The sequence below is a fragment of the Vigna unguiculata genome, chromosome 5 (genome assembly GCF_037176805.1).
Source record: "Vigna unguiculata cultivar grain cowpea cultivar isolate G323 ecotype 2 chromosome 5, ASM3717680v1, whole genome shotgun sequence".
NCBI lineage: Eukaryota > Viridiplantae > Streptophyta > Magnoliopsida > Fabales > Fabaceae > Vigna > Vigna unguiculata.
In genome coordinates, this window is record NC_140796.1 from 47,624,590 (window position 1) to 47,637,776 (window position 13,187).

The following is a 13,187-nucleotide window of genomic DNA, read 5'->3' on the forward strand; positions in this document are numbered from 1 at the left end:
ACCACTAAACAATTAAAAACTAAGCCAAAAAAACAAAATTGTCTAATGTTAGATTACATACTAAACCAAAAATTAAAATTGTCTAATGCTATGTCACATCTAATTTCTGAACCCAATCCAAGACTAAACAAAAAAACATAATTACTTAATGACAAAAGATGACCACTTCAAAATTCAAAACTAAACCAAAAACTAAATTATCTAATGTTATGTCACATCTAACTTCTGAGCAGTGACACACAATCCAAGATTGAATCAGAAAACAAAATTATGTAATCACATATTACATATAACTTTTGAGCACAATCTAAATTGAACCAAAAAACACAATTATTTAATGATACAACTCCAACACTAAAGCGAAAAAAGGAATAAAATTGTCTAATATTACATTACATACTAAATCAAAAAGTCAATGTTTAATGTTGTCACATCTAACTTTTGAATAGTGACACACAATCCAAGACTAAATCAAAAAACAAAATATATAATGACATATTACATCTAACTTTTAAATAATGATAAAGTTACAAATTTCTAACACTTATTTTATTATTAAAATATATTATTTCTTTCAGAAAAAATGGAATCATCTCCATGGTATTGCCAATGGCAATTTACAATTTACAATTTGTGCTTTTACAATTCTATAACCTTTTAATACATCACTTATTACATTCCATAGTCTCATTTTAATGATAAAGAAATTACTAGAATAATTTAAACTTGTAAAAATATGAAAAGGCTATTACAAATTATACAAAATAAACCACACTTAACATAAAGTATTCACAAATATTACAAACCAGGAAATTAAAAATTGAGACAACAAGTGCATATTTCAAAGAAACCAAAACAACATAATAATGATAATATTGATAACTCTTATTCTTTTCTACTCTCCATATTTCAACATAAACTAGCATTTTAGATCTTGATAAACCATATAAAATCCAACTCTAGAAAGAGACTGGTCTTGACTTTTATTGATTGTCGTTGCAAAATATAGTGATATTGAAAACAATATTCTTTGAAATTTAAAAGGCAATTAACCTATATCAAAAGAAACTAAATCCATTCTTAGGATAAATATTTTGTCACCAATATTTTTCCATGTAATTAAAGTTGTAAAAATGACAGTCTTCCCTAAATGATTAACTTACAATTTTGTGTCATTGCAAAAACCTTTTGATTGATCAATATTTCTCAAAAGCACGATTGGTATTACTATTTTCAACTTCTATCGATGATTTGATATGTTTAAACATTTGATATCATTTAAGAATTCAAATGTAAACCATTAGATTTTACATTACTTTTTTCAGAAAGAAAAAATATATATGAATGTACCGTAATTCTAAATTTTATCTTTAACATGTTTAATGAAAATTATTTGTTATGTTCTCCATTGTAATTATAATTAAGGGAAGAACATAATTTTTAACAACTTAAAAGAACCTTTTAATGTAAACAAAATAATGTAACTACGATTTTTATCAGACCTATATTCTCCATAGACTTTTGCATAAAATATTTTCTGCATAAGCTTCTCTTTTTTTTTACTTCTGTTGAAAGGGGGAGCCTTTCATCCATAAATGAAGAACAGTTTTGATGATGTCTACTGATCTAGGATAAAATATAGCTTGGTCCAGTTAGGATATGCATTAGGCAATTAGCTTCTCTTTATCAATTGTATTTCAGGCCTGCTGTGTAATCCTGCACATGATTAGTTTCTGAACTAATGATTTAGCTGTGAAGTCTGGCACAAAGTGAGTGAAAATGTACTCACGATAATCGATTAGATAAATGGCTAATTGAATTAGTGACAGCAAAAACCTTTGTATAAAAGCTGTTTTAGAATCTGTTTTGTGCCTGGAATTTTTGAGATAGATCACGCAGTCTTCATCTGGAAAAGAGCAATCTGAGAGACACAAAAAGCTTCAGAAGATTCTGCAATAATCCAAGCACAGATCCAAGAATGATTGATGATTGACTCTACCATGATGGATCTTGCTTGACTCAAGGAGCATTAAGTCAAATCTGCACAATTTAGGTGTTTTCGTTTCTTGTTTTGTTTTCTGTATCTTTGATTACAGTAGCTTCAGTGGTTGAAGTGTGGACCTAGGTGCAATTGTGTGGATGCATTGCTCCTAGGGGAAGTTCTTGATTGTTGAATCAAGTTCTTGGGTTTTGGGGTTAGAATTACATAGGTGTGCTTGTAATTCTTGGAACCTTTGTGTTTAGTGGAATCCTCCTAAGTGTATTACTTAGGAGAAGACTGGATGTAGATTCGCCTTGAATCGAACCAGTATAAATTGTGTGTTTTGATTCCTCTTATCTCTTTTAATTCTTCTTGATTGTCTTAAAACAGTCCATTAACCCAGAACTGTGTGATTGATTAACTAAGCTTTAAACCTTAAAGACTCCTTCAAGATTCACATTAAACAAGTGAGAAACTCATTTATCAACACAGATCCCTTTGTGGTTAAGAGTATTGGACAGATCTGTTTTAACAATTGGCACCAGAGCTGGTTAATCGCACGCTAATCGATTAGAAAGATCCTGTTATGTCTAATACATCTCAAACCTTTGCTGAAGGGGCATCCATTAACAGGCCACCTCTGTTTGCTGGTGAAAACTACCCTTTTTGGAAAATTAGAATGAAAATTTTTTTTGAATCAGTGGACAAAGGGGTCTGGGATGCTGTAGTTAATGGACCTTTTCAACCCATTAAAGTTGTGGAAGGCAAAACTGTTCTTAAAGAATTCTCACAATGGACTCTTGATGAAAATAAAAGGGCACACTATGATGTTAGAGCCAAAAATATTATATCCTCTGCACTAACTTTGGATGAATTTTACAGGGTATCTGTGTGTGAATCCGCCAAAGAGATGTGGGATGTTTTGGAGGTCACCCATGAGGGCACGAATGAAGTCAAAAGGGCAAGGAAGAATACTCTCATTCAAGAGTATGAGATGTTCAGAATGAAGGCTGGAGAAAGCATTTGTGATGTGCAAAAAAGATTTACACATATTGTAAATCACCTCCTAGCTCTTGGCAAGACCTTTGACAAAGAGGAACTCAATATCAAAATTTTGAAGAGCTTAAATAGGACATGGCAGCCCAAAGTGACAGCAATTTCTGAATCTAGAGATCTCACTAGCATGAGCATAGCCACTCTCTTTGGAAAATTGAGGGAACATGAATTAGAGCTTGGAAGACTCAAGGAAGAAGAGGATGGAGAAAAGAGGCACACTATAGCCTTGAAGAGTGCAGTGAAATCTGCAGTAAAACTGAAGAAAGCAGAAATTGTAGATGAATCTAATGATGATTACAACTCTGACAGTGAAGCCTTGAGACTAATGGTAAAGGGGTTCTCAAAATTTATAAAATACAAGAACAAAGCTACCAGTAATTCTGCAGAAATTAAAAGATCCTCTAGGAAGCAAGAAAAACATGTTCCAACTTGCTATGAGTGTGGAAAAATGGGACACATCAAACCTGAATGCCCTGTCCTCAAGCTGAAGCAAAAATTAGAAGAGAAAGGTGAGACAGACAAGCACAAGAAGAAAAGGAAAGCTTACAATAGTGACTCCAGCTCATCTAGTGAATCTGATGGAAGCATTGAGGAAGAGACCAACCTCTGTCTTATGGCTGGAACAAGCTCTTCTAAGAGTAGTGTGAGTAGTTTCAACTCCAATGATGATGAAAATAATTACTATGAATTACTTGATGCTTTTAATGAATTGCATAAGGAAGCTACAAAATTGCAAAAGTCAAATAATAAGCGTAGAGGAGAAATTAAATGGCTTGAAGGTAGAGTAAAGCAACTAGAAGAGGAAAATGAAAATCTGATAACAAGTCTTGAAAAACTAGAGAAATCTAAGAAACACTCTAGGTCCAAAGATGACACAAGCTCTCCCCAATGTGAAAAATGCCTAGGACAGCTAGAAAAGATAGATTATCTAATGAAAACTCTCTCAAAATTCACTTTGGGAAGATCAAATCTTGATGTAGTGTTAGGATCTCAAAGGAGTGTGCTTAATAAAGAGGGAATAGGTTACAGTGGCAAATCTAATCCATTAGGCACCAGAAGTTTTCTAGATATGAGTAAACCAACATCTGTCATTTGCTCCTACTGTTCTGAACCTGGCCATTTTTCTAATTCCTGCTACTTTAAAAATTGTGGGGTTCCTAAAGGAGAGTACAGATGGGTACCTAAAGGAACACCTCAAACCACTAACATGAAAGGACCCAAGTTCAATTGGGTACCTGCATCTTCTCTTTAATCTTTGTTTCAGGTGTGTCTTAATGCAAGGAAAACAATGTAGCTTTTATATAATGGATGCTCAAGACACATGAAAGGAGATGTGAAGAAGTTCTGCAAGATATCTTACAAAGCCAATTATTGGTCATGTTACAAGAGGTGTTAATAACAAAGGTCAAATTTTAGGCATTGCCAAGGTGAAAAGTTCCTCTTCTATTGTGATATTGCAACTGATTATGGCTGTCTGCACTCTGATGTTAACCTGCGCTACTGATTTCACCTGCTGCGTTGGTAGTATTGTCATACATTGTATGCCTATTGTGTTCAAACTGTGTAGCTGCTTGCCTAACCTTGGCCTTAATCCATTATCGTGCTCTATCTGAAGCCTAGTCTGTGTTAAGTTCTGCATCACATAGTTGCTACTTAATTTCTCAAAAGGAGCCCGCTAATCCATTATGCGAAATTGCTATGCATTCTGGTTGTTATCCTGGTTGTTATGCATTATCTACTGCTGCATCTTTTACTTTGCTGCGCTATTTAGTTTTTTTTTTCTGTCCCATCTTGAATATGTCTTTTTGCTACTGTCCAAAAAGGGGGAGAATTATTTTGCCACTACATTGATAGGCTATACTGATAGGGGGAGCATAAAATTAAAGTGATATCTGTTATATGCCTATGCTGTTGTTTGCCTTGTGTGCTTGTACTGCTGTTGTGTTTGCTTAATGTGCTGCAGGTAGGCTTATCATAGTCCATGTTTTGGACATCATCAAAAAGGGGGAGATTGTTGAAAGGGGGAGCCTTTCATCCATAAATGAAGAACAGTTTTGATGATGTCTACTGATCTAGGATAAAATATAGCTTGGTCCAGTTAGGATATGCATTAGGCAATTAGCTTCTCTTTATCAATTGTATTTCAGGCCTGCTGTGTAATCCTGCACATGATTAGTTTCTGAACTAATGAATTAGCTGTGAAGTCTGGCACAAAGTGAGTGAAAATGTACTCACGATAATCGATTAGATAAATGGCTAATTGAATTAGTGACAGCAAAAACCTTTGTATAAAAGCTGTTTTAGAATCTGTTTTGTGCCTGGAATTTTTGAGATAGATCACGCAGTCTTCATCTGGAAAAGAGCAATCTGAGAGACACAAAAAGCTTCAGAAGATTCTGCAATAATCCAAGCACAGATCCAAGAATGATTGATGATTGACTCTACCATGATGGATCTTGCTTGACTCAAGGAGCATTAAGTCAAATCTGCACAATTTAGGTGTTTTCGTTTCTTGTTTTGTTTTCTGTATCTTTGATTACAGTAGCTTCAGTGGTTGAAGTGTGGACCTAGGTGCAATTGTGTGGATGCATTGCTCCTAGGGGAAGTTCTTGATTGTTGAATCAAGTTCTTGGGTTTTGGGGTTAGAATTACATAGGTGTGCTTGTAATTCTTGGAACCTTTGTGTTTAGTGGAATCCTCCTAAGTGTATTACTTAGGAGAAGACTGGATGTAGATTCGCCTTGAATCGAACCAGTATAAATTGTGTGTTTTGATTCCTCTTATCTCTTTTAATTCTTCTTGATTGTCTTAAAACAGTCCATTAACCCAGAACTGTGTGATTGATTAACTAAGCTTTAAACCTTAAAGACTCCTTCAAGATTCACATTAAACAAGTGAGAAACTCATTTATCAACACAGATCCCTTTGTGGTTAAGAGTATTGGACAGATCTGTTTTAACAACTTCAAATATGATGTTTTATTTGATCGATAATGTTAATTGCTAATAGGGAGAATTGAAATCATTTCTCTGAATTTTTTCTTCCAAATCTATCAAACTAGTCTTATATCTTTTAAGAATAAGGAGTTGAACTCATAACATTTTTTATTTTTTATTACAACTTTACTATCAAACCAACCTTATTACTTCGTGTTTTGACGCCGATGATGATTAAAACTTCATAACTAGTGGGGAAATTTTCAATATCAATGATTTGAGAGGAAAAATTATTCTTTAGCTTCCATTATAATCTTCCAATTGCAAATTCACTGTCCTCAGGTTAAACCTGTTTGTTTTCACAACAAACGTGGCCATAACCATATATGCTATGTTACGAAAATTATTCAAATGGGGTTAAATTGTTCACCATCACCAATAATCACCCAACCTCAGCAAAGTACAACACAGCGAAGCCTATTTTCTACTAAATCGCAAGTGAGCATTGAAGCCTTATATTTTCGTGGTCTTGAAGTGCAAACAGTGGGAAGTGGCACTGTTATGTTTCTATCTGTCATGCCACGCCACTTTGCTTGCATGTACCTTAGTTTTCTCCAAGGTCCTAAGTGCATTTTCTTTTCCTTCATGCATTTTTTTGCAGCTGAGCACATAATATTAATTATGACCTGTAACCTCTCTGTTTTTCCAACAAATACCTCAGGTAACCTGTTGATTAATTTGTTGTATTCTTCACTGGCACGTGCCATCTCAAATTCTGCTCGAAAATTCAATTCAATTACCACTTTTACTTCTCTTTTAGTGTTTGAGTTATCCTTCACTTCCAGATAAGTATGCTCCCCTGAAAAGATTATCAATGATATTAAAAACCAACTTGATTATCTTTAAGTTCAGTTAATATGTAATACAAACTTATGGCTGTCCTTCAGACCTGTCCCACCTATGACCATGTTCTTATCTTTGTAATTTAAATAATACAACTCACATTAGACATATAGTAAAGAACATATATGGTTGTTCTTAAATCCTTTCCCACATATACGTCACAATAGAAATTACTCACAGGTTCACTTTCTCTGAAATGAAATTACTAAATTATTTACCAAGCAGGTTTTCATATATAGGAGCTGTAAAAGGTTTGAAATGATAATGATTCGATACAACATAGTTTTGGTTTGATTTTTTTAGAATTTAGAATTTCCTCCTTAATCTCTTTGGTTTGTCTCAGTTGTAAAAAATAAGGCTCACTTGAAAATTTTACACTTTCATAATTGATAATTGATGATGCAGGTGTCGGCAAACATTTTCTGAAATTATTCATATGTAAGAACATAATATATGCACATTAGTTTAATCTCAGTCTCAGAAATAAGTTTGTTTCAAACATTACAAATTATTTCTGGACACAATTCATATTCCTAAAAGCATTATTTCTGAAAAAATATTTCGTTTCTTTAACCACATTTGCTTGGTTAATCAACAGTCGACACGTTATAAGAGAGCCTTTGTCACAGTACAATGACAGCCAAAATCAACTAACTCAGTGCTAGTGGAAAAAATAGAAAGAACAGTCTGCTATAAACACTTTATGAAAAGTCAAAGTAGTGAAACTTTTGATGATGTTAAAGACAAAAGTGGAGAAAAAGTTAAGATGAAAAGTGTATTTTAACCAAATATTGTTCATGATAGTATACCTGATATTTGGATTTCCGAGGAAGTTCTCCATTTAGATGTGCAAAGAGCAGAGTTGTAACCAAGGTTCAACAAACGATCACATATTTCCCTCCTCAAACAATTCCTACAGCTCTTAACATTCACTTCCCTCGGGCAAAGGCACTGCATATCCCACATTTTTAACTCTGTTAGAGCTTCCTTTGTAGCTTGCCGAACTCTTGTCTCAATCGAGCTACTCCCGCATAAATTTGTCTGTGAAAATGGAAAAAACAGAATGTCAGGAACTTCCATAGGTTTATCATGTTAAGAAGTTTATCATGTTAAGAGAGATTTTAAGTCTAATTTAAAGTTACAAAACAGACTTGTAAGATAGGTATCTACCCTCTTATTTATTTATAATGAATGCAAAATTTTCAACCACCTCCTCACACTAATATATATATATATATATATATATATATATATATATATATATATATATATATATATATATATATATATATATATGAGTAGTTTCATAGTAATCTAATAACAGATAGATCAATAAATTTAATAAACAATAAATTTCATCAAGATGAACTTTAACTCATAATTCTGGTGGTACTGTATCATTTCAAGAACGTATCTATCGTTAAGCATATTAAAATACTATATTTCTACTCAAAATCATTAGAATTAAGTTAGATAATTACGAAGGATATATATATATATATATATATATATATATATATATATATATATATATATATATATATATATATATATATATATATATACTATTTTGAGTGATACCACCACACACCTATCACATTTTGAGTTTTTAAATTCATAAAACTGGACATAAACATGAGTGATCCAATATAGTAATCGCGAAATGCTTTCATAGTATTTTAGACTTTTTAGTTTGGATTTAGCTAACAAGGTACAGCATCGGTAAGTAAGATGAAAAAAAATTCTTCACATATGCAAACTTTTTGACAAAATCGGAGTTCAGACTTCATAATTAAATTCTGATGGATCAAATTGTCATGAGTTTATGGTTGCGCGATATAGTAAGAAATGGGAAAAGACAAATAGAATCCATTGAGTAATTGGCACTGTTGTGAATGAAATTATACCTGGAGAAGGAGGTATTGTTTTTCCCAGAATGCTTTGTGATCGTTTTCCACAGAACAAAGATTCTCATCGTCGTCACCAAGAAGGTTGCCGGAGTTGGATGAATTTACCGGCGGGTCCTGGAGATCCTCCCAGAAGCCAAAAACGGTGTCGGAAAAGCTTACGAATTCTTCATCAGAGTCCATGGCTGTGCACATTGCTCTCGCAGGGGCTTATGTGTAAGAGAGAGGGAAACTGATACTTCAATTTATACAAAAATAACCGAAGATTTACGTGCCATGGGGACCCACCATACGCCATCATTGAGTTCTTCCTGAAAACTTCTGAGTAATGTGTCTATGGATTGAATTAGATAAACCCTAAACAATCCCCTAAAAATCGTGAAACTGATGATAAAGTTTTATAAGTTAAATTACCTTTATTTTTATTTTATTTAATTATGTTGTATTGAAAAGTTCAATTTGATTCCATATTTCTTAAAAGTTTTAGTTGCTATCGGAGGTATAATTATTAAGATAGAAACACTAAAAAAAACTCTTAAATAATGATAAAAACTAATTATTAATATAGAAACACTAAAAAACTATTATAATATAAGGATAAGAAGTTAAAACATTGGGTGCTAATGAACGAATTTATAATAAAAATTATTTTAGTTATTAATTATAATTTTTTTTAAATGATTTTAGTTGTCAATAATTTTTAGTTTAATAAATTTGTATCTATATTGGTCATCATAGTGACTAATTATTTTTTATCATTATAATTAATTATTATTTAAGAATTTTTGTTAAAGTGAAAAATTATAAATATTTGCCATCACATGAAAATTTATTAAAAAGAAAAAGTTAAGCAATATAAAACATAAGGAGACCACACCAAACCCTTGATAAAAGTTACACGGTAGAACATTAGACCACTTGTATTATTCTTTATGAATCAAAGTTAAATTGACTAACTTTTCAACACAATGATTTCCCTCAAAGAAAAATATGAGAAACTTTGAATTGCATATGTTTACAAAAATGCAAGCATCGACGTCATCTCCCTCTAAAGACTCTAAGAAACAACTCGTTGATCCAAAAAATCAGAACAAACTAAAAAAAATCACTCTTTAATCAAAGCATCTGAAAAACCTCCCTCGAAGCATGTTCCAAAACATAAATGACCCCATAAACTCAGCATAAATAGAAGTCAACACCCATAAAAAAAACTGAAAAACTACCTACATATTCCTTTCAACTTCCTCAAGATATATTAGCACATGAAGTTAAATTAGGGCAACTCCTAGTTGCACCATCATTATTCACCTTGAGCCAATTAGCAGATGGAACTTTTCATATTACATCTGTAAATGAAATCACTCTACCATACCTAGAATGAATATTGAAATATATGAGCACTAGAAAAATTATAGATAGTATTACTCATGTGTTTTGTAGAGTTATTCTATATCATATGCACTAACTCCTTAATTTGAGAAATAGTAGAATAAAAAGTAATTGGATCCTAAAACCTACTATGATTTATCATCCTCCAATTAGGCACATCCTCATCTCCAGTAACCATTAAAAAAGAAAATTCGCATATAAATTGTCAATAAAAGAAGGAAAATTCCAATGAGTACTTGTCCAGACTGAACTAACAACAGAGTATAACCTTGCTCTATCAAAATAAGGAATTCTAGCCAATTCAGGTAAACAAATGTTAGAACACCAACGATTATTCCAAAGATTAATACAATCACTTTTACCTAGTGTCCAAAATGTATTTTCAAGAACAACATCATATACATGCTTAATATCATGCCAAATTGATGACGATTTAAAGGACATTATTTCTAATACTTAGACTTAAGAAATCTCATATGCATGAGTTCAGTCCAAGTCATATTGCCATAAACAAACTCCTAAGCTAAACGTAATAGATATGCTTTATTCTCTAACCGAATATTTGTAACATGCAAACCACCATTCATTCACCTTAGAAGGACACAAGATAGACCATTTAACAGTGAGCAGCCCCCGTTTCTGTGTATCCGCAATCCAAACAAACTTTCGAATCCATTGTTCCACCTCAAGAAGAAGCTTAATAGGTAATTTATAAACTTGAAAGGTATAAGACAACAAGCCAATAGTTACCGAATTTAATAGCTGAATTTTGTCGGTCATACTAAGCGATCTTCCTTTTCAAGAAACACCTTTATTACGAATCTTATCAACCAAAGGCTGAAAAACTGTACTTTAGGAGCCCCCACAAAAATTAGCACACCCAAATACGTAAAAGGAAGAGATTCGTGATTGCAAGAGACAAGTCTCTTGAGATGTCGAACAAAGAAAGCAGAAGCATTAGTAGTATAAAAGTGACATTTAGCAAGACTTACACATTGACTAGAGAAAGTGTCATACTCATATAAATAAAATTTCAAATGTTGTCTCTCCTCTGCAAAAAACAAATATATAATTAGTATACAGAGTGTGAGAAGAGAATTGTATCTCCCGAAGACAAACCATGGAAATCATATTATTATTTCATAATGTAGATATTTAAAATTTAAATTAATCATTATATTATAGTCTTAAAAGTTCCCGTGTTATTTTATTATAATTTGAAAATTACAACAAAATAAATTTCATATTTAAAATTTTTGTTATCTATTGTTTTCTTTTTTTTTTCTTTATTAGCAAGAAAATGTTATATTAATAAGAGGTGTCTCAACTCATTTATAAACATAGACAAAAGTTAGAAGAAAAATAAAACCGATTACACAGTAAAATTTGCTTCTTATATATTGTTTTGTATGCTTATTATTAGACCAGTACATATAACTAACTGATTTTAAAAAGTAAATAGTTAAATTGATCTTTTAGTAATAAAATACTATTATACAAAATCAAACTATTATTGTTTGGGAAATAAAGTTAGAATTAGTTTAATTTTACGAAAAATTTCTGATATCCACTTATATCCATGTTTCATAATTAATAAATAATGAAATATACTTATTTTTTATTATCAATACATTCTAGTGCCCTTTTATCATTTAATATGTGTAATTTATAAATATTTTTATACTGCCAATAATAAATATGTAATAATTATTATAAAATTAATACTTTGTGATACTTGAAATGCTGATAATTAAAGATGTAAGAAAATATTTATATACACTATAAGAAAATTGTGTATATTAATGATAGATATAATTTGTTCATAATAGCAAAAATTTATCAATAATTTGAATTTATCAATAAATTATTGATGACTATAAATTTACATAAATTTTATTGATGGATATTAAAATTTGTTAGTAATTATTGACAACTACAAATCTATCAATAAATTTGTTGATAATTATAATTAAATTCAGGATATTGATAAAAGTCGTGATAGGATTATTTTTCTTTCCTCCTTCTCTTCCTTTTCTTTTTCTTTCTTTTTTTCTTCTTCCTCCTCCCCCATCCACCATTACCATTATTACTACCACATTCATTGTCATCATTCAATGCCTCTTCCTCTTCCTTCTCATTCTTTTCTTCAACTCCTTCTTCTCACTCATCTCTCTTAATATGCAAAATTTATCGTCAAGCCAAAATTTACCAACGTAATCATCTCCCTTAATATGCAAAATTTTTCGTCAAGCCAAAATTTACCGACGTAATTGATTGTTGGATAAGTTACTGACAAAAATATTTATTAGTAATACAAATTATAAATTAGCGAGAGATCTTATTGACAAATTTTATTAACAGATTCATTACCTATAAAAATATTTGTTAATAATTTAAATTATAAACTCTATCGATAAAGTTCATTAATAAAATTGAATATAAATCGATGATTTTATTTCCATATTAATAAAAATTTATATGGAAATTATTGTAGTAATAATCAAATTAAAAATATTTATATCATAAAAAAACTCATATTTATATTATTTTCTAAAATGTCCATAAATGTTCCAATCAAATCATAAATGCTACTAAGTAAATGAAAAGTATCTCAAAAATTCCATTTACAATATAGTGAATTAAATATAAAACATATATACTCCTCCCGGAAAAAAACATAAAAAAATCTTAAAATTAATAAAAATAATATATAAAAAGCCTTTCATAAAATATTCTTTTAGGAAAAGATATTTTAAATTTCCTTTTTACGAGGAAAGACGTATAATTAAGTTGAGTTTATAAAAGCAATTAAAATTAATTTCACTCAATCTTAACTTGGTATATTGTTTAAGTATAATTACATGGATAAGTAGTATTAATTACTACTGTTTTTTGGTGGTATTTTAAAAAGTTCCATACTTTTTTACTTTAATTTTACTTTAATTATAGTTTTAGCATTATAAGTAAGAATGTCAACGGAGCGGGTAGGATACAGATCCCATGTACCCTACCCAC

The 13,187-nt window shown here is 31.0% G+C and overlaps 1 protein-coding gene across 1 annotated transcript; it reads right to left on the minus strand.

The window, feature by feature from the left end:
* Positions 1–6,249: 6,249 nt before the first annotated feature.
* LOC114185837 (uncharacterized) lies at positions 6,250–9,093 on the minus strand. Its single transcript, XM_028073770.2, has 3 exons — positions 8,784–9,093; positions 7,686–7,917; positions 6,250–6,832 (listed from the first exon to the last, which is right to left on the minus strand). Exons 1-3 carry the CDS (start codon positions 8,976–8,978, stop codon positions 6,426–6,428), a joined length of 834 nt encoding a protein of 277 aa, XP_027929571.1. The 5' UTR covers positions 8,979–9,093; the 3' UTR covers positions 6,250–6,425.
* Between the last annotated feature and the right edge of the window lie 4,094 nt (positions 9,094–13,187).